This window comes from Sus scrofa, chromosome 13 (genome assembly GCF_054392235.1).
Source record: "Sus scrofa isolate SSC_HxYL_T2T_F1_AM1 chromosome 13, Sscrofa_HxYL_maternal_Yorkshire_Landrace_v2.0, whole genome shotgun sequence".
NCBI lineage: Eukaryota > Metazoa > Chordata > Mammalia > Artiodactyla > Suidae > Sus > Sus scrofa.
Genome location: NC_139395.1, coordinates 47,070,911 through 47,094,705, shown reverse-complemented (window position 1 = coordinate 47,094,705; position 23,795 = coordinate 47,070,911). Strand labels below are relative to the sequence as shown.

General features: G+C 54.2%; 5 protein-coding genes across 61 annotated transcripts in view; 3 read left to right on the top strand and 2 right to left on the bottom strand.

Moving 5' to 3' along the window:
• The window catches only part of IP6K1 (inositol hexakisphosphate kinase 1), a 66,478-nt gene extending 62,878 nt beyond the window's left edge, over positions 1 to 3,600 (top strand). For all 6 annotated transcript variants that reach the window (XM_013981704.3, XM_003132218.5, XM_084988342.1 and 3 more), the window contains one exon: positions 137 to 3,600. In XM_013981704.3, coding sequence (XP_013837158.1) covers positions 137 to 670 — 534 coding nt within the window. In that variant the 3' untranslated portion in view covers positions 671 to 3,600. The remainder of the gene's footprint in view (positions 1 to 136) is intronic.
• LOC146397319 (uncharacterized) lies at positions 3,598 to 4,266 on the bottom strand. The gene is made up of 2 exons (XM_084988406.1): positions 4,170 to 4,266; positions 3,598 to 4,057 (listed from the first exon to the last, which is right to left on the bottom strand). The coding sequence occupies exon 2, from the start codon at positions 3,959 to 3,961 to the stop codon at positions 3,656 to 3,658; it is 306 nt and encodes a 101-aa protein (XP_084844532.1). The 5' UTR covers positions 3,962 to 4,057; positions 4,170 to 4,266; the 3' UTR covers positions 3,598 to 3,655.
• GMPPB (GDP-mannose pyrophosphorylase B) lies at positions 3,960 to 7,652 on the top strand. 2 transcript variants are annotated; one of them, XM_084986775.1, is made up of 10 exons: positions 3,960 to 4,085; positions 4,185 to 4,318; positions 4,444 to 4,524; positions 4,615 to 4,663; positions 4,802 to 4,944; positions 5,149 to 5,307; positions 5,394 to 5,472; positions 5,547 to 5,674; positions 5,758 to 5,940; positions 6,019 to 7,652. In XM_084986775.1, exons 2-10 carry the CDS (start codon positions 4,190 to 4,192, stop codon positions 6,148 to 6,150), a joined length of 1,083 nt encoding a protein of 360 aa, XP_084842901.1. In that variant the 5' UTR covers positions 3,960 to 4,085; positions 4,185 to 4,189; the 3' UTR covers positions 6,151 to 7,652. The 2 variants fall into 2 exon arrangements, with proteins under 2 accessions (XP_084842901.1, NP_001231470.1); NM_001244541.1 differs by having other exon boundaries at positions 4,182 to 4,318; positions 6,019 to 6,403.
• RNF123 (ring finger protein 123) overlaps positions 6,373 to 23,795 on the bottom strand; it is a 33,104-nt gene continuing 15,681 nt past the window's right edge. For 31 of the 50 annotated variants that reach the window (XR_014823033.1, XR_014823032.1, XR_014823031.1 and 28 more), the window contains 16 exons: positions 23,363 to 23,508; positions 22,997 to 23,080; positions 22,095 to 22,202; positions 14,759 to 14,936; positions 13,851 to 13,925; positions 13,612 to 13,699; positions 13,436 to 13,523; positions 13,252 to 13,336; positions 11,772 to 11,911; positions 11,480 to 11,668; positions 11,315 to 11,390; positions 10,996 to 11,080; positions 7,278 to 7,420; positions 7,035 to 7,129; positions 6,826 to 6,911; positions 6,373 to 6,739 (listed from right to left, as the gene is read on the bottom strand). Coding sequence is in view for 31 of the 50 variants with exons in the window: in XM_084988194.1 (XP_084844320.1) it covers positions 6,619 to 6,739; positions 6,826 to 6,911; positions 7,035 to 7,129; positions 7,278 to 7,420; positions 10,996 to 11,080; positions 11,315 to 11,390; positions 11,480 to 11,668; positions 11,772 to 11,911; positions 13,252 to 13,336; positions 13,436 to 13,523; positions 13,612 to 13,699; positions 13,851 to 13,925; positions 14,759 to 14,936; positions 22,095 to 22,202; positions 22,997 to 23,080; positions 23,363 to 23,508 (1,787 nt within the window). In the remaining 19 variants the exon portion in view is untranslated. Of the gene's footprint in view, positions 6,740 to 6,825; positions 7,130 to 7,277; positions 7,421 to 10,995; positions 11,081 to 11,314; positions 11,391 to 11,479; positions 11,669 to 11,771; positions 11,912 to 13,251; positions 13,337 to 13,435; positions 13,524 to 13,611; positions 13,700 to 13,850; positions 13,926 to 14,758; positions 14,937 to 22,094; positions 22,203 to 22,996; positions 23,081 to 23,362; positions 23,509 to 23,795 lie in introns of all 50 variants that reach the window. The other 19 variants (XR_014823036.1, XR_014823024.1, XR_014823035.1 and 16 more) reach the window with 2 other exon arrangements.
• On the top strand, positions 6,516 to 10,648 carry AMIGO3 (adhesion molecule with Ig like domain 3). Of its 2 annotated transcripts, XM_084988310.1 has the most exons (2): positions 6,516 to 9,601; positions 10,047 to 10,648. In XM_084988310.1, the coding sequence occupies exons 1-2, from the start codon at positions 8,129 to 8,131 to the stop codon at positions 10,230 to 10,232; spliced, it is 1,659 nt and encodes a 552-aa protein (XP_084844436.1). In that variant the 5' UTR covers positions 6,516 to 8,128; the 3' UTR covers positions 10,233 to 10,648. The 2 variants fall into 2 exon arrangements, with proteins under 2 accessions (XP_084844436.1, XP_084844437.1); XM_084988311.1 differs by lacking the exon at positions 10,047 to 10,648 and having other exon boundaries at positions 7,905 to 9,804.

Below are 23,795 nucleotides of genomic sequence, written 5' to 3'. Positions count from 1 at the left end.
GTCTCCCCACTCCAGTTGTTTAAGATTCAACTGGAAAGCTCGGCTTGGTCAGTACTTTCCAGACAGTATTTTCCCAGGACATTATGAGGTCATCAGACCTTCCAGGTACTCACCCGCCTGTCTCCTGGGGTTTCAGGTGTACCAGCTGGACACAGGGCATTACCTCTGCAGGAACAAGTACTATGGCCGAGGGCTCTCCATTGAAGGCTTCCGCAGTGCCCTCTATCAGTACCTGCACAATGGCCTGGACCTGCGGCGTGACCTTTTTGAGCCCATCCTGAGCAAACTTCGGGGCCTGAAAGCTGTGCTGGAGCGGCAGGCCTCCTACCGGTTCTACTCCAGTTCCCTGCTTGTCATCTACGATGGCAAGGAGTGCCGGTCTGAGTCCTACCTGGACCGCCGGTCCGAGATGCGTCTCAAACACCTGGACACAGGGCTCCCTGAGGTGGCATCACCCTGTGGCTCTAGCACCAGTCCCAGCAGCACCAGCCCGGAGGCAGGCCCCTCCTCTCCACCCAAGGTGGATGTCCGCATGATCGACTTTGCACACAGCACATTCAAGGGCTTCCGGGATGACCCCACTGTGCACGATGGGCCTGACCGAGGCTATGTGTTTGGCCTGGAGAACCTCATCAGCATCATGGAACAGATGCGGGACGAGAACCAGTAGGCCCAGCTCTGGGCTCCCCAAAACCCCTTCCACTCCACCCGCAGGCAGGGACCATTGCTCTGAACTTGCCATGAGGACACACAGACTTGCTTTTAAAGGGTTATATTTCTCTTTGGTGTAAACTAAAAGAAATGTTTTTAGCTGTAGCCTGGAAATTCCATATATATAAAGTGAAGGAGAGCAGAACACATCCTCTCAGCCAGGCTTCTTAGCTCTGTGGCTCTGACTGCTGTGTCCATGCTGACTGAGGAAGGAGGAGGTGCCCCTGGTGGGCCTGGCAGCAGGGCCAGGTTGTCCTTGGACACTGGTTTCTCTTGCCTAGGTTTTTGGGGTCTGTGACTGCAGGGTCCTGCTGGTTGTGGGGTGAAGCCCTGAATTGGCGCAGGGCCCCTCTATGCTCACTCATCCCTTGTTCCTCAGAATTAGAAGGTTGGGTGCCCATCTTTTGGGGAACTTTGTATCTTGTGTTGCATCACCTGGCTCTTTAGCAGATGCCCCCAGGGCACCACAGGGCCAACAGCACACAGCTGGACACATCCTTTTTGGTTCTGACCGTGGTATGAGGCTAGATTTATGAAGTTGTGCTGAAGCCAGCTATGGCCGAGGGCAGGTCTTGGGCTCCCCGGGCAGTGTATGGCACTTGAACCTGCTCCTCCTCATGCCTGCACAGCCCAGTCAGCCTTTCTCACCAAGAGATCCCTTGCCTAAGGAGGCCATCCCCTCTTTCCCGCTGGAGGGGGCCCTGCTCTATTTACTGAGGAGAGTCAGTGTTCCAGCAGGCCTCTGTCTCTGGTGGCTCTGGCCCAGACAGTATTTGCAGTTCTTGTGCTATGGATAGGAGTCTTCTTCCTCTAGCTCGGGCAGCTGTGCTGCCTTGGATGGGCTGCTCCTCCCAGGGTTCAAAGGCTGCTGGGTCTCCTCAGGGTCTCACCTCTCCCAGGCCAAGCTCAAGGCAGCAGCCCATTGTGAGGAGCTCCAGGCTTGTGAGGGAGAACTTTAAGCTTGTTTGCTTATAGGGACATGGTGTGGGCACTGGATGCAAGTGTCCAGATTCTGCTAATGAGAATTTTGTCTTATCAGTACTGGGGTCCATCAGTCTGTCCATTTGTCCATCTGTCAGCCCCTGTCTCTTGGGATCTTTCCCTGGGGGTATAGCCTTGTTCATTAGTAAATATTGATTTCCTTCACACTTCCCCTCAGCAAGATATTCTCATTACCATTTCTGAGGTGAGCTTTTGCCCCTGTGCCCTTCCTCAGCAGGTGCTACCTTTTTATAAAAAACTGGTAGCAGAATGAATTGGAGGAGGTATTTCCCTGCTGGCCCAGTACCCTCTCTGTGAGCATTGAGTGTGGTCCCCTCAGCACTCAACAGTGACAGTGGCACAGTGAAGGCCCAAGGGGTGACCCCTTCCTTTCCCACGGTTTTAGTAATTTTTGCTGCCAGCCCTGAATGGCACAGAGGCTTGCTACCTCTAAAACATGCGGTCAGGAGGTGGCACTGCTTGCACTTAGCCATTGCCAAGGTTAGTGCCCTAACCTCCAAGCCTAGGGCCACTGTCATTGTCACTTGTGGCATGTCCCTATTTGGGCATTAGAGGTAAGCCTGCCAGCCTGTGTCTGTAAGAAGCTTTGGTAAGTAATGGACTAATTTCATGGTCCATAGATATGCAGCCTCACTCATCTTAAATGGGCTCCTAGATGGGATCCCATCTCTCTCGGCCTTCTGATTCTGGTGCCATTGGTGGGCAGGTTCCCATTTCTTGGGGCTAGGAGGGGGCAGCTTGCCTGTTTCTGATTAGTAATGACCGTCTTTTCTCTTGTACTATTTTGTGGCTTCAGCCATAGGGGCAGTAGCTCTTCATTAGTGTGGATAGTCATTTCTTGGCAGGGCAGAGGCCAAGACAAAGGTTTGGGGGCCAGCTGGGACCCCCTTGTTGGAACCTCTCCAGCCTGGGGATGTGCTGTACCTCCTGAGTTCCTATATTTTGGGAGCAGATGCTGCCCCCATTCTGCTCTTCATCACGAGAGGCTGTACCCACTTATAGTCAGCGTTTTCCTGGCATTGAGAAGAGCAGGGCTGGGATCTGCTGCTTCTCCCGCAGGGCAGGGTCCCTCCTTCTTTCAGCACTTTTAAACACTTGGGAGACCCAGCCTTGTTATCTGTTGAGTGGTGGGCATGCGCATCTGCACATGCTGTTTGCCACTATTTTGCCCTGCTCCATGCCAGAGAGCCCTGTCCCTGCCAGGCCCTGTTTCCCCAGCCCCAACTTGGGACCAAAGTGCAAGACGGGATCACTGGTTGGGGCGCTCAAGCGACCCCTCTGTGTAGTGCTTCCCTGGGCCAAGTCGACACCAGCCCCCTAGCGGGGTGGGATGGGCGGTGCTTAAAAGAAAGGGGACCAGTGTAGCAACATGCTGGGGACCCCACCCCTCTCATGTCCGGTCCTGTGCAGTGGGCGTGGGGTTTCTCCTAAGGGGCCAAAGGCCTGAGCTAGTTATGTAGCTGCTGCTCACTTGCTCACGGCTGGCCATGTGCACACTCCTAGATGCAGAATGCTTTGAACTTTAGAGCTGTTCAATTTGGTCTTTGTGCAGATTTAATGTTTTAGTGGAAAAAATTTGGGAGAATCCTGGGAAGGTCCTGGTTCCTTTGCTTCTCCGGGAACTGTAAGGCCTGGCCTCGAGGACCACTCTCTGCTCCACTTTGCTGGAAGCTGCCTAAGCCTGTCCACGCTGCCCGAGCCCTGCACCCGGATACTACACTTGGCTCCGGCCGTGTCCGGGCGCGGTTGCTTTTTCTTGGGACCTTGAGCGCGGGAGAGGGGGTGCTCGAGCCTTGGGCCGAACCTGCCCCTTTCCGTACACCTAGCGCTGCCCGCCCCGCTTGTGTCTGAGGTCGTGTATGTCAAAATAAAGCCGCTAGAAACTGAGGCGTGTCCGTGTCTTTGAAAAAAAAACAAACCCAGAAACTCGGGGTGGACTGGCCTAGCCCAGCCCGGCCTCCTCGCGCCCTCGGCCCCGCCCCAGTTCCTCCGGCAGGGCGGGGCCGGAAGCGGCTGGGGTGCGGCTGACCTGGGCCCGAGAGGACGGAAGCCTCGCCTGCGGCGCGAGCTCCGCCTTTGGATCCGCCAATGGCAAGCCGACCCGCGGATCCGGTCCCGGTCGCCATGGCAGCCAGGCGCGCTCCGCTCTCATTGGCTGAGTCTGCCGGAATACCGCGTCGCGGCGACCCGACGCCGATGGCCGTGCCACGTATGCCGCAGCTGATTGGCCCGCCCGGGCTCCCGTCATACACTGGCGGACGCCAGCCAGAGTTGGCAGCTCGCTGCTCTCGCTTCGGCGTCGCGTACTAGCTTGCCGCTGACTTGGACTTAGCGTCGACGCGGACTGGGCGGACAAGGCAGAACAAGAGTTGGTCAGTCTGGAGCGTGAAGGGAGCGGGAGGGTGTCATAGGGGTCGGCTGGGCGGGCCGCGGACACCTCGGAGCCCGGGACTCACTCTGGCCTCCAGCAGGCGCAATGAAGGCACTGATCCTGGTGGGTGGCTACGGGACGCGCCTGCGGCCGCTGACGCTAAGCATACCGAAGCCGCTGGTGGATTTCTGCAATAAGCCCATTTTGCTGCATCAAGTGGAGGCGCTGGCCTCGGTAAGGCCCAGGGACGGGGTCTTGGTGGGATTTGGCAGGGTGAGGGACGGCCAGCGACAGGAGGGCAGGGATCCCTGTGCCTTCGGCTGAGCCCGCCTGAAGGCCGGCACTGTTCATTCCCACAGGCAGGCGTGGATCACGTGATTCTGGCCGTGAGCTATATGTCTCAGATGTTGGAGAAGGAAATGAAAGCACAGGAGCAAAGGGTGAGGCACGGATTCTTGGCTTTTTCCCTTGGTCCCCGCTCAGCTTCCCACCCTAGTAGGAGAAACCTAACGGGGCCTTCTTCCTTCCAGCTAGGAATCCGAATCTCCATGTCCCATGAAGAGGAGCCTTTGGGAACAGGTCAGTAGAGACAAGAAGGTTCCTTGGGGAGGGTTTAGGGCCAGGAGAGGGGCAAGACTCTGTCTGCATGGGGCTTGCTGAGCCTGGGTCCAGAGGCTCAGACCTGGAAGATGATGGTGACCTCTTGCTCTTCCCCAGCTGGACCCCTGGCACTGGCCCGTGACCTGCTCTCTGAGACTGCGGAGCCTTTTTTTGTTCTGAACAGTGATGTGATCTGCGATTTTCCCTTCCAAGCCATGGTGCAGTTCCACCGCCACCATGGCCAAGAGGGCTCCATTCTGGTAAGGAAACAGGTCTTTCTTCTCCGATAACCCACCCCACCCCAGCCTCTCTCACCTCCCAGCTTTGAATTGCCCCAATGTTTTGGGTGCAGAACCATGCAGTATGTGCCTTTATGCATCTGGGGGCACAATCCCAGATATAAGACACCATGTACCTCAAGACTCAGGAGCCCTGGACTAGGTCTGAGGTCCCCCTGCACTCAGGTGACCAAAGTGGAGGAGCCCTCTAAGTATGGTGTGGTGGTGTGTGAGGCTGATACAGGCCGTATTCACCGGTTCGTGGAGAAGCCACAGGTGTTTGTGTCCAACAAGATCAATGCAGGCATGTACATCCTGAGCCCTGCAGTGCTGCAGCGCATCCAGGTGTGTAGAAGCCTGCTGCTGGGTGGGCCGGGGTAGGGCAGGCCACCACTGCCATGACCCTGCTCATGAGCTGCCCACTCCCACAGCTGCAGCCCACGTCCATTGAGAAGGAGATCTTCCCGGTCATGGCCAAGGAGGGGCAGCTCTATGCCATGGAGTTGCAGGGTGAGGCAGAGAGGCCACAGGGTTGGGGTGGTCTGTGGCTGGGCTGAGCTCCCTGATGCATTCTCTCCCTATAGGCTTCTGGATGGACATTGGGCAGCCCAAGGATTTCCTCACAGGCATGTGCCTCTTCCTGCAATCATTGCGACAGAAGCAACCTGAGCAACTGTGCTCAGGTCCTGGCATTGTGGGCAACGTGCTAGTGGTGAGACCCTTCCCCAGCCCATTATCAGCCTCCTCAATCTCAGGGGATAAATGGCTCAATTGTATTTTCCCCACTATCCTCAGGACCCAAGTGCCCGCATTGGCAAGAACTGCAGCATTGGCCCCAATGTGAGCCTGGGTCCTGGTGTAGTGGTGGAGGATGGCGTGTGTATCCGGCGGTGCACAGTGCTGCGAGATGCCCACATCCGCTCCCACTCCTGGCTTGAGTCCTGCATTGTAGGCTGGCGCTGCCGAGTGGGCCAATGGGTAAGACTCTGGGCTGGGCCAGATGGGAAGGGGTGGGAATGCCCATCTTGCTGACAAGGCCTGGCCCCTCCCCCCAAGGTGCGCATGGAGAATGTGACAGTGCTGGGCGAGGACGTCATAGTTAATGATGAGCTCTACCTTAACGGGGCCAGTGTGCTGCCCCACAAATCTATTGGTGAGTCGGTTCCGGAGCCTCGAATCATCATGTGAAGGGATGCTGTGGGGCTGGCTGAGCACCCCCTCTCCCCACCACCAGAGGGAACACTAGCTCAACACATCAGAAAGCCCTGGACTCACTGCCATTTGGCAGGGGAGGATTGGACAAGGGTGAAGCTATTGGACACCTGCCTTCTCCCATGGACATCACCTGGCAGGATTCTCACTAGGTATCCCCCACAAAGCCCACTCCCTCAAGAAGGGCCAAGCAAGAACTGTATGGAATAATAATTTAATGCTCATTGTGGCCCTGACTGAAAGTCAAGCTCAGGCACAATTAGGGCAAGGCTGGGCTCCTGCCAACAAGGTTACACACAGACAAGAAGGTTGAGGGCGGGGGCCGGGGCGGGGTGGGTGGGTGGGTACGAGCTTTGGGAGACAGGGCAAGGGGAGCTCATAAATAGGACCCAGCCTGAGTTTGACTTCAAGGGTGAAGGTTCCTGTTCTGTGGGTGAGGTGGGTCTAGGCAGCAGAGGAAGTGGCACTTGCATTGGCTGCCTTGTCCCAGTCCTCTACAGACACAATGGTGGCTTTGCAAAAGAAGCAATCCTTGTTGTTCATCAGGTGCTGGTTAATGCAGGCTCTATATAGCAGGGGAGGGCATGAGGGTGGTCTGTGTATCCCTGCTACTCCCCTGCCCAGCCCCCTGTTCCCATGGGGCCCGCTTACTTGCAGGACTTGTGGCCACAGGGCTGGAACACAGCAGAAATGGGGTGAGCATAGCAGATGGGGCAGAGGTCTTCCTCACTGGTGGGCTGCAGGGAGCAGGGTGCAGGGTGGGCTGAGGTTGGATGCCTAGACAACTGGCAGTACACTGCACACAGCTGTGCTGATACGTATTTGAGGGATGTGAACCTGGGTGCTGTGGCCCCACTCACCAGAGAGGCAGCTGCTGCCTGGGCAGATGCAGTGGTCAGGTGTGCCAGCATCTGTTCCACCTGGGCCAGCTCCTCAACACTGATGTAATCTGTGTCTAGAGGGTGGCAGGAGGCGTCAGTAAAATATGGCCCTAAGACCCAGGGCCTTTTGAGTAATTCCAGCTTGGGAATTTGCTCTTAAGACCAGTGACCTGACCCAGCCCCAAATCCCCCTCTTCCCTGACCCACCCCCAACCAACTCACAGCTCTGTAGGGAAAAGTGCTTCCGGTCAGGGGCAGATAGGGCAGTGCCAGGAGTAGGGGGCTCTGACTGCCCCAGGAGATAGCATATAGAGCGGAGCTGGAAGCAGGGATCAGCCAGGAGCACTGATGTGGCTCTCTCTATCCTAGGTGGGAGAGGGTGTAGAGGTTGTCAGAAAGTTGGGTCTGTCTGAAATCGCTTTTTATTGGAGGGGTGGGAAGTGTGTGACAATCCTGCCCACTTGGCACTATTGCCCCCTTCATTCCACCTCATCACTCTGCTTCTCTCCAATCCCTCCCCATAAGTCCTACATCGCAGGAAAGGGTCACACAGTTTAACCGTTTAAAGAAAACAAATAAAGGACATTGTGGCTCAAAGGTGTTCTTCCCAGGCTTCCCCTTCTACTCTTCCGGAAGATGGGCGCTGTGGAAAGTCACCAGTCAAGCGCAGGCTGGACCACTGGGGCCAGAATGGCGCCCCCTGTCTGGCGGTCGCGCTAGGGCCCATAAACCGCCCGGGGTTGGCGCTGCCCCGCCCCTCCAACGGGAGCCAATGCGAGCCTGAGGCTCCGCCCCCAGAGCAAGCGCCTTCAGGGGAAGAGTATTTAGAAGCTGAGCGCTCAGGAAGGCAGAAAGCCGGGGAAGCCCAGGAAGGGAGTGATGAGCCAAGTGTGGCCCTAGCTCACAACTCAAAACCTGGAACCTGCAAGCTGGAGCCGCTGGCCTTGTGAGGTGGAGCCTGCATCCCGCCTCTGTCTATCCCTTGTTCAGCGCCCCGCCAGAGCCTAAGTGGGTGAGTCTCGGAGCTGCTCCCTGCTCGGAACCGCCCTGTCCCATCTCTAGCAGTGGCCGACATGGCCCGGCTGCTACTGCAGGGCACACTGCTGTGCATGCTGCGCATTGGGTTAGGCACCCTGGACTCCGAGGGCTTCCTGCCCCCTGCACCCCATAACTGCCCCTACAAATGTGTCTGTGCTGCCGACCTGCTGAGCTGCGCTGGCCTGGGGCTCCAGGACGTGCCGGTTGCATTACCAGCCGCAGCCGCAGACCTCGACCTGAGCCACAATGCGCTCCAGCGCCTGCACCCCGGTTGGTTGGCCCCCCTTGCCCGGCTCCGCGCCCTGCGTTTAAATCACAACGAGCTAGAAGTGCTAGGTCGCGGAGTTTTCACCAATGCCAGCAGCCTGCGGCTGCTCGATTTATCATCTAACGCCCTGCGGGCGCTTGGCCGCAACGACCTCGATGGGCTGGGGGCACTAGAGATGCTATTTCTGTTCAATAACCGCCTAGTGCACTTGGACGAGCATGCCTTCCGAGGGCTGGACACACTCAGTCGTCTCTACCTGGGCTGCAATGAACTCACGTCCTTCTCTTTCCACCACCTACACGGTCTGGAGGTGACCCACTTACGTACTCTGGATCTCTCCTCCAACCGCCTGGGACACATCCCTGTACCTGACCTGGCCGCACTGCCAGCCTTCCTCAAAAACGGCCTTTATTTGCACAACAACCCGCTACCCTGCGACTGCCGCCTCTACCACCTGCTGCAGCGCTGGCGCCAGCGGGGGCTCAGCGCTGTGAGCGACTTCACGCGTGAATACATGTGCTTGGCCTTCAAGGTACCTGCTTCTCGAGTGCGATTCTTCGAGCACAGCCGTGTTTTTGAGAACTGCTCAGCTGCCCTGGCTGGGGGCATAGAGCGGCCTGAAGAGCAGCTGCACGTGCAGGTGGGGCAGTCCCTGAAGCTGCACTGCAACACCAGCGCCCCAGCTGGGCGCATTGCCTGGGTCTCACCACAGCATGAGCTGTTGGTGGCACCAGGATCTCGCAATGGCAGCATTGCAGTGCTGGCTGATGGCAGCCTGGCCATCAGCAACGTGCAGCTGTGGCATGAGGGTGTCTTTGTGTGCCTGGCCACTGGGCCCCATCTGCACCACAACCAGACGCACGAGTACAACGTGAGTGTACACTTCCCGCACCCTGAGCCTGAGGCTTTCAACACAGGCTTTACTACACTGCTGGGCTGTGCCGTGGGCCTAGGGCTTGTGCTGCTCTACCTGTTCGCACCACCCTGTCCCGGCTGTCGCCGCTGCTACCATCGCACCTGCCGCTGCCGACGCTGGCCCCGAACACCCAGCCCACTCCAGGACCTGAGTGCGCAGTCCTCAGTGCTCAGCACCACGCCACCTGATGCACCCAGTCACAAGGCCAGTGTCCACAAGCATGTGGTCTTTCTGGAGCCTGGCAGAAGGGGACTCAATGGTCGTGTGCAACTGGCAATAGCTGAAGACTTTGATCTCTACAATCCCATGGGGCTTCGGCTCAAGGTGGGCTCTGAGTCCACTAGCTCCACAGGCTCTGAGGGCCTGGTGATGACCTAGGTTGCCTAGGGCCACCCCTCCCCACCCTCGGCCCCCCAGGCCACTGCTTACCCACTGCTTGCCCTGCTCCCTGCTGCTGCCCAGAGAACTGCCAGACGCTGGTGGGAGGGACTAGGCTTGGTCCTCCAGTCTCTCTTATGGGCCTTGACATAAACCACAGTAACCCCACTTACTGGTAGAGGGGTTGAGGTCCCTCCCTAGCACAGGACCTAATAGGGCCTGCTTATACCCACTTTCCTTGGGATCTCCTGCCCAAGTGTCCTGTGAGGACCGGAACCGAGGCCCATCTGGAAGAGCCTTGCATTAAGAGCCCCAGGTTCACTCGCTGGGGCTGAGGCAGCTGAGGAGCGGTGGTGAAGAACTGGAGCATGACCAACTTTCTCTTCCCAAGGGGACTGGAAGGGAGTGGCCCACAGGGGAAGAGGAGGAGAACCTCAGAGGAAGACAGTCCCCATCCCAGGAATGGAACAAGGAATTACCAGCCTGCCCTCTGGTGAAATGCACGACTCTCCAGGCAGCAACGTTCAACCTACTTGAAGCTTCACAAGTCCAAGCACAGTCTGGTGGGGAGGCATGAAATCTCCCTTCTCAAAAGACCCCCAGAGGCACTGCAGGCCACTCTAAGCAGAATCTCTCCCACAAGCCTGTGAGTCAGCGCTAAGGGGCACCATGGTCTGTGCCCCCAGCTTTTCAGCAGTAAAAAGCCAGCTGAGCATGGTTAAGATGGGAGGGCTGAGCCTGAACTCCCTGTCCCCTGAGGGTAGAGTCCTCTTAAGGGCTGGCACTGGTCTTGGCCTAATGGCGGAAGCAGTGCCCTGGCTTCATAAGCACCTCACCACTCCCACTGCAGGGAGGCAGGGAAGTGGGGACTGGGGAACCTCTCCCAAGTAGGGGATGAGATGGGGGGGATCCCCACAAATGTCCTGGATCCAGTTATCTTCGAGTTTCTAATAAAGGCAGTATGTGCTCATTCCTGGAGCCTCTGCAGACGCAGGGAGCAGTGTGTGTTCTCAGCTCTTAACCCCAGCAGTGCTGTCCTGGACATCACAGGATGCACCCCATCCCTGCCAAAGTCTTGGTTCCCCTGCCCTTGCCTGAGCTATGGCCACAGCCAGGGGCTTTCCCCATGGGCCAGGGCACCCTGCTCTGCTGTGGTCCAGGATTCTCCCACCTTGAGCTGCTGCTGCTGCAGCCACCTAGTTTGGCAGTTCACTATCTTCCTTCCGTCTGCAGCATGATGCTGGGGTCCATATGAGAAATGACGAATCGGCTTCGGAGAGGCCCTGCCCAGCTCCCTCCCCATCAGACAAGCCCAGCTCCCACAGGAGCTTAGCACTCACCCTGAAGCTGGGCCATGCACTAGGAGCCGCACCAGGATGCCTGTCACGGCCACTAGAATAGGGTAGTGGTCCACACTCTCCAGGCCTAAGGGGAAGGGAAGCAAGGGGGTGAGCTACCCATCCATTCCTGCTGCAGGGGCTCCATCCCTGCCTGGCTGACATCATCCAGGCTTCCCGCTGTTCTCCCCACAGAAGGCTGAACGGGGCTGGGGGTGCTAAGCCCAACTGTCCTCATACTGAAGAAAGACTCAACAGCACTGCTTCCGGCAGAGGAGCCAAGGCCTGTGGTGTGTTGGGTGCAGGACATCTAGGTCCTTACCAGGTAGCCGCAGGGTGACCACACGGTCAAACAGGTTCCTCTCGGCTGTCACTCGGTTCAGCACCTGGTTCAGCAGCTGTGAGGACAGAGGCCCATTGGTGGATGGGTGGGCTCACTACTGAGGTGTCCCCAGGGTCCCAACCCTCCTGCCCCAGACGGACACACCTGTGCAAGACGCCGCAGCAGCATCTCCGAGGTAGGCCGGGCCCAGTCGAGAAATATCTCAGGCACTAGTGTGATGGTCATCTCCAGGACACGCAGCAGGCTGACCGAGAGGTCAAAGCAGGTAGCACAGACCTTGAGCTGCCGGCTGTCCACGAAGTTCCGCTCCAGGCGTTCAGCAGCCTGCTGGATCTGAGTCATCGACGGGTGGGTGGGTGGAGAGCAGTGAGTGGCCTGGCCACACTTGTTTCTGCAACACCATGGCCCATAAGCTCCCCCCCGCCCCATGACCCACCTCCTGAATCATGCCGATGAACTCAGAGAAGGCCCAGTTGAGCTGGTTGAGGACGCTATTGAGGAAGCTAGGTGCCACGTCAGGGCCCTCTCGCAACAGGTCTGCCATGTGCTGCTGCAGCAGGGTGGAAGGGCAGGGCTCTACATGGGCATGGGGAGGGGATGTCATCAGGGACTCCTGTCAGTGGCCCCTGACTGTCGACTCTGTCCTCACTCATTAGGCCATAAATTTAAGAACAGAAAGATGGCTGGCTCCCTGGGAATGCTCAGGTCATGAAGGCAAGGGACATGGTGCAGTGTTGCCTGGGGGTTACGGCTAAATCTGTCCCCCTCCCTCTGCCGGGCAAACCACAGGCTGCAATTGTTTCCCACCCCCACCCCCAGTTCTAGAGCGGTTCCCTAGCCCCAGTCTGATCCCCAGCAAGTTCTCAATCACATGCCCGCCCTCCAGAGAGGGCTAGACCCAGACATGGCAACCTAGACACCTCTTCACTTGTATCAAGGCCATTTTACCCAAGAGCCTACTCTGGGCCCTGCCAGACTCCACTGTCCTCTGCTGTCCTTGGCCTGGCCTTGGCATAAGGCCCAGGTGGTGGGAGCCAAGTCTGGGCTGACAGGCAGCAGTAACCAGAGACCTCAGCCACACCCAGCTGGGCATACCTCCTCTGTGGAAATCAATAGTTCCTGAGGCAGAAGGGCGTGTATCTGGCCCCAGTGCTGCTCTCCGCTTGCAGCTCAGGTCCAGCCTAGAGGCAGGACCAAGGCAACTGGCAAGGGCTTGCTCTGACTTTGTGCAAGGCACTTGAGCTCTGGGGATGCATTAGGCCCAAACACTGCCCACAAGGGCAGAAACATACCACGTGGGCCACAGCGTGTGGCAGGCAGACTCTGCAAGCAAGACAGCCCAAGGCCCTGGGCTGGGCCTAATGAAGGTCTTCAGGCTCATAGGGTTTGTTGGACCACAGCGGCCAGGAAAGAAAACGCAGACCTCGCTCCCAACCAAAGGCCACTTCCTCTAGGAAGCCCCACAGACACCCTTTGGGGCCCTGGGCAATCTTAAGTCTGTGCCCCTGCCTTGACTCAGGTATCCAAGGTCTGACAGCAGTAGATGAAAATGAAAGGGCAGAAAAATATGGTGTTGGGATGAAGCTGGAAGTCAGGGAGCTGGCTCAGAGGGCAAGGGACAGGGTCCTCACTTTGAATGAGCTGCCAGCAGGCTGTGAAGCTGCTTCCCCTTTTCACTGTAGTAACCCACACAGAGTGTTCAGGACCAAAGGGCACACATGGGACTGGACAGCAATGAGGAACAGTCCCAGTGTCCTTGGACTGGGAGCAAGCAAGAAAACAGAAACCCCAGGGGACAGACAGGGAGTTTGGGGCCCAACGTCAGGGCAGGACTGGGGCTGGATGAAGTGGGAAAGTCTGAGGACCCAAAAAAGCAGTGGGCGAGGGCCCCCAGCCTACCAAACCTGGATACTCACTCTGGAGGCTGGGCAAATTGGCGTCCTCAGGTTTGGTTTTCAGCAGGTGTGGCAGCCGTGTATAGCGGTACCCGAACCCACAGCCCTGGGCGGGGGTAGGGTGGGGATGGTTAATTGGGCAAGTAATGCCCCCCTCCAGCCAGTCTCAGCCATGTCCCCTCACCTCCCCTCCAGCCAGGCTTACCCTCCAGAGCCGCACCAGGATCCAGTTGGTCTGGGCCCAGGGCCGCTGCTCATAGGGAGCCAGGAGGCTCCTCACCATGGCAATGCGTCTGCGAGGGCAATGGGTGGTAGGCATGGGGTGAGGCTAGCGCCACGCAGGGCACAGTGCGTGCCCCCCTGCCCCAGACCCCCACTCACTGCTCCTCAGGGATCCGCTCCACGGCCCGCAGGGAGTTTGGGTAGCACACATAGCTGGCCAGGGCCTGCATCAGTGAGTCACGGATGTCTGCCGGGACAGGCCACACCTCAGCAGGTGCCTGGCATGACCCCGGATACCCATGCCTCCTGCCCACCTGGTTGGCATTCTGCACAGAAAACAGCCAGCCAGAGGTGCCATCCCATCCCTGTCCCCCTGAGCCCTCTGGAGGGCGCCTCACCAGTGCCCACGATGCGTGTGTCAGCAAAGTGCTTGGCAAGGATGGCAGCCAGGCGGGTCAGGGTCTCTTCATAGCCTGCAGGGTAGGGGAGTAGGAGCAGCTGACTGGGAGTGTGGACTCCAGAGGCAGCACACCCCTTGCTGGGCTGGCCTGGGTAGCAGGCTCCACGGCCAAGCCGGCATGTGGGGACTTGAGGCAAGGTGTTCAGGAACAGTTGGTAAGAGACTAAGTCAGAGACTCACTGCGGGGGTTGGGGTAGGTTCTGGCAAGACTCCTGCCTGGCCTCAAACCCATCTCAGTGCCCACAGTCCCCTGGGCACCCTCAGCTCCACCTCTGAGGACAAAGGCTTTACCTAAGCAGGGAACAGGCCAGGGGCCTGACAGCGCACAGCCTAATCCAGATATAAACTGCTGAGCCCAGCTTGGAACCAGTGGTCTGCAAGAAGCCCAGACTCCTAGGGGGCCACCAGTAGCCCCTAGCCCCCTCCCCCACCGCCCCACCTCCTTGCTGTGGTCTGCAAAGAGAAACGACTCTGGCCCTGCATGGGATGCCACACCCCATGGCCAGTGTCAGGATGGCAGGGCAAGAGGCCAGCTGGCTCCTGGGCCACACAGCAGCACCAAGAAGCAAGTCAAAGCCAGGGTGGGGCAGGCGGCAGGTATCCCCACACCCTGTACTCCATTCTGCCTCTTTTCCTCCCACACCAGAGAGAAGCTGCAAGTGCTAGGCTGCCAGTACTAGGGCAGAGCTCACCACCATGTGGGACTTTTGCAAGTGCTTGCATGATGCTGCAGAGCAGAGTAGGAGCTGCCTTCTTACTCCCCAAGTGCATGTGTGCTGCCGGGCCACGGGGGTTCAATCCAAAGGCCCCCTTTTCTGTCCCTTCCCAGGCTGAACGGCCCATCACCTGTGAGCTCCTCCATGCTGTGTACAGGGCCAAAGTAATTCTTGAGAGCGCTGTAGCTGTTGATGGCCACACTGAGGTAGAACTCAGGCATGAAGGCAAAGAGAGGACCCGTGCGGTCGCCATGCTCAATGGTCCGCAGGCAGACACGCAGCAGCCAATAGATGTCCTGCATCTTCTCCTGCGGGAGGCACACAGGGCGAGGGGGGCTGTTGAGGGGAAAGGTCATGGGGGCATGGCCCAGTCTGGGGATTAGCAAAGGCCTCCCAGGAACATGCCATGAGAACTAAGAACTGGATTCTAGGAAGCAGGAGCAGTGGCACAGGTAGGGGTGATTGAGTACCACACTGGGGGATCAAGAAGAGCCACCCAGCCTGGACAGGGCAGCACTACCACCTGGAATAAACCAGAACTCTGGTTTGCATATCTGTAAGACACACAAGTTTTTAATCAAGAAGGTACTGTATGACCAGAAGCCTGGGTTGCAACACTGCCCAGATCAGAAGGGGCTGCAGGGGCAAGTGAGGACAAGGCAGTGACAAAGCTACAGCCTCATCTGGGCCTGAGACAGCAGAGGGATGGGGTGTCCAGGAATGGGGATGCACCACTGGGCTGCTGGGGCAAGGGAACGGTTACCACAAGAGTGGGGCCCACATTTCAGAAAGGGGATGGGGTCTCCGTGGAGGTCACAGGCCTGGAGGAGAAGCAGGCCTGATGAGGGGCAGAGGGGATGTGGCTTAGGACATGGGAGGCATGAGGTGCCTAGCTGCCCCAAAGCAGTGATGTTGAGGAGGCAAGTATAAATTTGGTCTGGAGCTCAAAGGAGAAGGTGCTGTGAAATCCAGAGGCAGCGTGCCCGCTGGTGGAACAGAGGCCACAATAAGCAGATAAAACCTGCCAAGGGCACTGTTCCACACTGTATGGTTTCTAGACAGTCTATCAGGATCCCACATAAGGGCCCAGGAGGGGTCACCAACAAGAATGAGGCCCTAGACCCCAGTCCAGGCCCAGAGCACCCACATCTCTTAAAAAGCATCTGCACTTTCCACCAACTCTCTGATGTGATCTCAAACCTGGGAGCCTGGGAAGATGTAAGCAAGAAATCAGAGTGGGCCTGAGCCCAGGTGTGCACAAGGGCCATGGGCCAGGAGGCCTGCGGGAAGCCGGCACCAGAAGGCCAAGAATCTGAGGAGGGGATGGCCAAGGGCCACTGTAATGGGAGAGGAGGTGTGTCCACAAAGGGAGGGGGGAGCTCAACAGACACGCTGCAAGACTCTCAGAGAAGCAGAGGAGCCTGAGCTGGGCCACGAGTGAGGGAAGATGAGGAAGGCAAGTCACAAGGAAGGGAGAGAGTGGGTGCTGTGAGCAGATGCAGAGTCAGGGAAAGGCACCAGGGACTTTTACTAATGGGAGAAACTAAATGAGCAGGAGGCAAAAGTGTAAGCACTTAAGATGCAGAAGCAAAAAAGGCAGTTCAACATGATAGAGGCTGCAGTGTGAAAGGTTCACAGCTAACATCATACTTAATGGTCAAAGAATGATAGGCTTCCCACTAAGCTCAAGAACAAGACAAGGCTATCTGCTTTCACCACTTCTTTCAATACAGTATTGGGAGTTCTAGCCGGAATTAGGAAAGAAAAAGTAGTAAAAAGCATATACATTAGAAAGGAGGGAGTAAAATTATCTGTTTGCAAATGACATGATCTCATACAGAGAACAAACACCCTAAAGATTCCACAAAAAGAAACAAAAATAAAAATAAACAAGTGGGACCTAATTAAACTTACAAGCATTTGCACAGCAAAGGAAACCATAAACAAAAAAGAGAACCTACAGATTAGAAGAAAATATTTGCAAATGATGCAACCCAGAAGCGTTTAATCTCCAAAATATACAAACAGCTCATACAACTCAACAACAAAAAACAAACAGTCCAGTTGAAAAATGGGCAGAAAACTAACCAGAAGTTTCTCCAAAGAAGACATATGGATGGCCAGCAGGCACGTGAAAGACGTTCAACACTGCTAATTGTTAGAGAACAGCAAATCGCAAAACTACAGTGAGGTACCACCTCACACTAGACAGAATGGCCATCATAGTAATGGTCTACAAATAACAAACGCTGGAGAGGGTGTGGGGAAAAGGGAACCCTCCCACGCTTTTGGTGGGAATGTAAATTGGTACAACCACTATGGAAAACAGTATAAAGAAGTTCCCACTGTGGCACAGTGGGTTAAGAATCTGACTGCAGTGGTTCAGGCCACTGTGGAGGTGCGGGTTTGATTCCTGGCGGGTGCAGTGGGTTAAAGGATCCAGCATTGCTGCAGATGTAGCATGGATTCAATCCCTGGCTGGGGAACTCCCACATGCCATGGGTGTGACCATAAAAAAAAACCCAGAAAACAAAGGAAGCTCCTCTGAAAACTAAAAATACGATCTAGTAATCTTACTCCTCAGGATATATCCAGACAAAACTATAATTCGGAACAATACATGCAGCCCCTATGCTCATATCAGCACTATTCACAGTATCTTCCTTTTTTGGGGGGAGGGGCTGCACCTGTGGCATATGGAAGTTCCTGGGCCAAGGACTGAACCCCTGCCACAGCAGCAACCTAAGTCACTCAGTGATAGCACTGTATCCCTAACTTGCTGTACCACAAGAGAACTCCAGAACTATTCACAACAGCCAAGACATGCGAACAACCTAAATGTCCATCAACAGATGAATGGATTTAAAAGATGTGAGACAGCTGGAGTTCCCATCATGGTGCAGCGGAAACAAATCTGACTAGGAACCATGAGGTGGCAGGTTCGACCCGGGCCTCATTCAGTGGGTTAAGGATCCAGTATTGCCATGAGCTGTGGTGTAGGTAGCAGATGCGTCTCGGATCCCGCATTGCTGTGACTCTGGTGTAGGCTGGCAGCTACAGCTCCGATTGGACCCTTAGCCTGGGAACCCACATATGCCATGGGTACGGCCCTGAAAAGACAAAAAAAAAGAAAGAAAAGAAAATGCGGTACATATGTACAATGTAATACTACTCTGCCATTAAAAAAAAAATGCCATTCACAACAACATGGATGCAACTAGAGACTATTATACTAAGTGAAATCAGAAAAAGAAAGACAAAAACAATATGATATCACTTATATACTTATATATAGATTCTAAAATATGGCACAAGTGAACCTATCTACAAAATAGAGACTCGCAGACATACAGAACAGACTTGTGGTTGCCAAGGGGGAGAGGGGAAGGAGTGCCATGGATTAGGAGTTTGGGGTTAGTGGGATAGAAAGTATTCATTTAGAATGAATAAGCAACAAGGTCTTACTATATAGCACAGGGAACTAGATCCAATCTCCTGGGAGAGACCATAACGGAAAATATTACTTAAGAAACGTCTATATGTATGACTCACTTTGCTGTACAGCAGAAATTGGCACATCACAAATCAACTATACTTTAAAAGAAAAAAAAGGGATCCCACAAAAGAACTGTTCAAATTAATAAAGGAATTCAGGAAATTTAAAAAATCAATACATAAAAATCAATTGCAGGAGTTCCCATCATGGCACAGCAGAAACAAATTTCACTAGCATCCATGAGGACGCAGGTTCAATCCCTGGCCTCGCTCAGTGGGTTAAAGATCCAGCCTTGCCACGAGCTGTGGTGTAGGCCGATCTGACATTGCTTCGGCTGTGGTATAAGCCAGTGGCTACAGCTCTGATTCAACCCCTAGCCCGGGAACCTCTATATGCTGCAGGTGCAGCCCTAAAAAAGACAAAAATATCAATTTCATTTCTATATGCAAACAATAATCTAAAAAGGAAACTGAGGAAATAATTCTATTTGCCTTAGCATCAAAAAAAAAATAATAATAGGTATAAATTTAACCAAAAAGATGAAACACCGACATGCTGAAAACTACAAAATTTTGCTCAAAGAAATTTAAAAAGGGACAAATGGAAAGACATCGCATGTTCATGGACTGGAACACTTAATATTGGAGGGTTTTTTTTGGTCTTTTTGTCTTTTCTAGGGCTGTACCCATGGCATATGGAGGTTCCCAGGCTAGGGGTCTAATCGGAGCTGTCGCCATCAGCCTACACCAGAGCCACAGCAACTCAGGATCCGAGCCGCGTCTTCGACCTACACCACAGCTCACGGCAAAGCCAGATCCTTAACCCACTGAGGGAGGCCAGGGATCAAACCTGCAACCTCATGGTTTCTAGTTGGATTCGTTAACCACTAAGCCATGAAGGGAAATCCCTCAATATTGTTAATTGTCAATACTACTCAAAACAATCTATAGTTTCAATGCAATTTCTATCAAACTCTCAGTGGCTTTTTTTTTTTTTCAGATTATCAAATCTCAAGGGACCCCAAGTAGCCAAAACAATCTTGAAATAGAACAAAGTTGCAGATCTCACACTTCCTTCAAGATTTATTGCAAAGCTATGGTAATCAAAACAGTGTGGTACTGGCATAAACACAGACATACAGACCAATGGCATGGGGGGGGGAAGCAAACAAACAAACAAAAAAATGGGCAAATGATTTTTGACAAGGGTGCCAAGACCATTCAGTCTTTTTGGTAAACGATGCTGGGAAAACTGGATATCCACATATAAAAGAATGAAGTCCGACCATTACTTCACATCATACACAAAAGTTAACTCAAATGGATCACAGACCTAAACTTAAGAGCTAACAAACTATAGTATTCTTAGAAGAAAACTTAGGGGAAAAACTTCATGACCTTGGATTTGATAATGATTTCTTGAATATCACAACAAAAGCATCAGGCAAGAAAAGAAAAAAATACGTAAGTTGGACTTCATCAAAAATTTTATCTTTTTAGGGCCACACCCAGAACATATGTAGGTTTCCAGGCAAGGGGTCAAATCGGAGCTACAACTGCCTATACCACAACCACAGCAACGCCAGATCCTTTACCCACTGAGCGAGGTCAGGGGTGGAACCCGCATCCTCATGGTTACTAGTCAGATTTGTTTCCACTGAGCCATGACAGGAACTCCAACTTCATCAAAACTAAAAAATGTACATCAAATGACACAATCAACAGAGTGAAAAAGCAACCAACAGAATGGGAGAAAATATTTATAAATTGAACCTGATGGGTTAATATCCAGAATACATAAAGAACTCCTACAAATCAAAACAAACAAAAAAAACCAAACAATCAGATTAAAAAATGGGCAAATGGATTTGAAGAGACATTTCTCCAAAAAAGGATACATGAATGGCCAATAAGCATATGAAAAGATACTCAACATTCCCAATCACTAGGAAAATGCAAATCAAAACCATAATAAGATACCATTTCACACAGATTAGGCTATTAATAAAAAATTTTTTTGAATAGCAAGTGTTGGCAAGGATGGGCAGAAATTAGCACCCTGTGTCAGACTGGTGGGAATGGTGCAGCCACTGTGGAAAGCAATTTGGCAGTTCCTCAAAAAGTTAAAAATAGAGTTACCATATGATCCAGCAATTTCACTTCTAGATATACACCCCAAAAACTGAAAACAAGATCTTGAAAAGGCATTCCCATACCCATGTTTATAGCAGCATTATACACAATAGACAAAAACATGGAAGCAATCCAAGAGTCCATGGATGGATAAATGGATGAACAAAACGTGCTATATACATACATGCAATGGACTATTATTCAGCCTTGAAAAGAAATCCTGGAGTTCCCATTGTGGTGCAGTGGAAACGAATCTGACTAGGAACCACGAGTTTGTGGGTTTGATCCCTGGCCTCGCTCGGTGGGTTAAGGATCTGGCATTGCTGTGGCTGTGGTGTAGGTTGCAGACGCGGCTCGGATCCCGTGTTGCTGTGGCTCTGGTGTAGGCCGGCGGCTATAACTCTGATTAGACCCCTAGCCTGGGAACCTCCATATGCTGCAGGCATGGCCCTAAAAAGCAGAAAAAAAAAAAAAAAGAAAGAAAGAAAGAAAGAAAAAGAAAAGAAATCCTGACACGTGCTGCAACACAGATGAACCCTGAGAACATTACTGGATAGAATAAGCCAGTGAGAAAAATTCCACTTAGGAGTTTCCATTGTGGTGCAGCAGAAATGAATCTGACTAGGAACCATGAGGTTGTGGATTCAATCCCTGCCCTTGCTCGGTGGGTTAAAGATCTGGCGTTGCCGTGAGCTGTGGTGTAGGTCACAGATGCAGCTCGGATCTGGCATTGCTGTGGCTGTGGTGGAGACTGGCAGCTCTAACTCCAATTAGACCCCTAGCCTGGGAACCTCCATATACCTCGGGTGCGGCCCTAAAAAAAAAAAAAAAAAAAAAAAAGAGAGAAAAGACAAAAAACAAACAAACAAAATTCCACTTATATGAAGTACCTAATCAAATCCATAGAAAAAGGAAGTAGAATGGTGGTTGTCAGTCACTGAGGTGATGGGGGAAAGGGGAGTTAGTGGGTTTAAGTTCAGTTGGGGGAGATGAGTTCTGGAGATTAGTGAGACAACAATGTGAATGTACTTAATACCACTGAGCTGCACATTTAAAAGTTACATCTTGTATTTTACCCACAATTTAAAAAATGGTTAAGAGAGTAAACTTTATGTAATGTATATTTTATCACATTTTATTTTATTTTACTTTTGTCTTTTCAGGGCCGCAGCTGCAGCATATGGAGGTTTCTAGGCTAGGGGTTGAATCCGAGCTGTAGCCTCCGGCCTACACCACAACCACAGCAACAGGGGATCTGAGCTGTGTCTGCGACCTACACCACAGCTCATGGCAACGCTGGGTCTTTAACCCACTGAGAGAGGCCAGGGATCGAACCTGCATCCTCATGGATACTAGTCAGATTCATTTCTGCTGAGCCACAATGGGAACTCCTGGGCACATTATTAAATGAACGAGTAAATGAGTTAAGTGAGGAGAGAAGCAGTCAGTGGCCTCAAAAGTGGGAGGTGAATCAGAGAGAAGCAGATGCAGAGTGCAGATGAGGCTTGGGAGAGGCCATGGGGCCCCTGCTGCACTGACAGAGGGGCAGCGAAGAAGGGTAGAGACAGACTGTTCCTCAAAGGGAGGATTTCTGAGCTGCACAGGGAACTGAGGTATACAGATGGCATCTACTTAAGTTTGTGGGACAGGACAAGTTCAAGGGATGTGGCACTGGGTGGGAGACAGGATGAGGAGCAGGGAGGGGGCATGTGTGTGCCAAAGGCCAGGGGTGAGATGGGGTAGAGAGCATTGAGGGGTCAGCACAACTCTGCCCCAGGTATGATCAGTCCATGAGCCCAAGGAGGGCACAGCTGCTGGCCAAGGCCACAGCCGCTCACCTGGGAGTAGACGGTGGCATGGACCCAGGCAAGACGGCGACTCAGGTGATCCAGCTTTTCTGAGAAAACTTTCTGGCTCTTTGTCAACTCTGCAAGGATGTCCTTCCTCTGCCACCCAAGGAGAAGGGAGAACAGTCAGGACACGGTGCCATGCCCAGACTCACGCAGCCTTGCGAGGGCCCCACTGGACTCTGGGGCAGGCACAGGGTTGGGCAGACCCAGCTCCACTTTTCAAAATCCTCCTCAGCCTCTGAACCGCTGGTGAGCCTGAGCAAGACAGGGCCACAGGTGCCCCTCAGGGCTTGGGAGTGAGAGGTAGCAGAGGAGTGTGTGTGTATGCGCGTGCCCCCAGCTGGGACACCCCAGGGACTCTAGGCTGGAAGTGTAGCTCTGGGTGCTCTTGCCCTGGCCAAGTGCAGGCCTCTGTGGACAGACAGGTGGGGGCCAGGGGCTGCCAGGGAAGTCCAGACCAGGCAAACTTGGCTCTACTCCCCAGGCTGGAGAGCTTCAGCAGAGCTACTCTGGGGAGGCAAGGAGGCAGACCCTGCTTCCTGCTGACTCTGCAAGAGGCCGAGGAAGCACTCAGGGTCAAATCCATAATTGATGAGGAGAGTGAGTGTGCGTCAGCACTTAGTGGTGGGCACTCGGGGGTGGGGGGTGGGGGGGACATGGGGCACCTTGGCACAGACAACGGCTGGCTGACGGGGCTCAGGTCGTGCTTGGCCCTGGTCTAACGTGGTTTGGCCAGGGCAGGGGTGGGGACAAGGAGAACTGCTAGGCAACCCCCAGAGGCAGGGGCAGGACAGCAGATTCCCCTCAAGGGCTCCCTGGGGAACCCAGGTGACTAGGTTGCCCTCTTCAACACTCCACCCTCTGAGAGACCCACCTGCCGCCCAACTTACCCGCTTGGGGCACCGGCGGAGCTTGTCTTCTGTGTCCCTCAGGGCCATCGCATACTCATTGACGTCATCGGATACACCCACCATCTAGAGTACCAGACACCAGGGTTACCCTCGGGCACTTCACGCAGGTTTCTCCAGATCTGGCCTGGACTCCAGCCCCACCAAACGCTTAACCTTAGGCCCGGGAGAGCCCCCTCCCACTAGTCAACCAGGTCAGGTCCAAAGGGCACTGGAAGAGACTAGTGATGCTGCAGCATATGTGCCACACACAGTCCCACCCGGGCACCCCTGCACACGTGGGCGCATGCACACAGGTATCCACCCATGCAGAACATGTAACACAAGCATGGACCGCCGCTGTGAGACCTTGCCCAGCTGCTGGTGAACGCTGAGGTTGTACATCATGATGGCACCATCTAGGACCTCCAGCAGGGAGTTCTCGGTGAGGGGCTGCTCAGGCTCCTCAGGGGGCCGCCCGAGCAGCAGGCCCTCGTTCCAGTGGCTGCCCTCGACTAGGGAGCAGGGGAAGGGGACAGTCAGGGTCATGACCATTCCAATTATTCTGAGTCTACAGAGTCAGGGTGGGCTTCAGCAGGAAAAGTGAGCCCTTTCCCCTGCCTGGGCCCAAAGAGAGACCTGCAGGGAGAACACTGGTGGGGAGGGGCGGGGAAGGTCCTGCGCTCCAAGACCTATTTCTGTAGCATCGATTTCCTGCCCTCAGAGTGCACTTCCCAAGCCCTTGAGCTAATGCCAGGACACAGAAGCAGGAGGGGATGGGGTGTGTTTGGCTTTGCCCAGG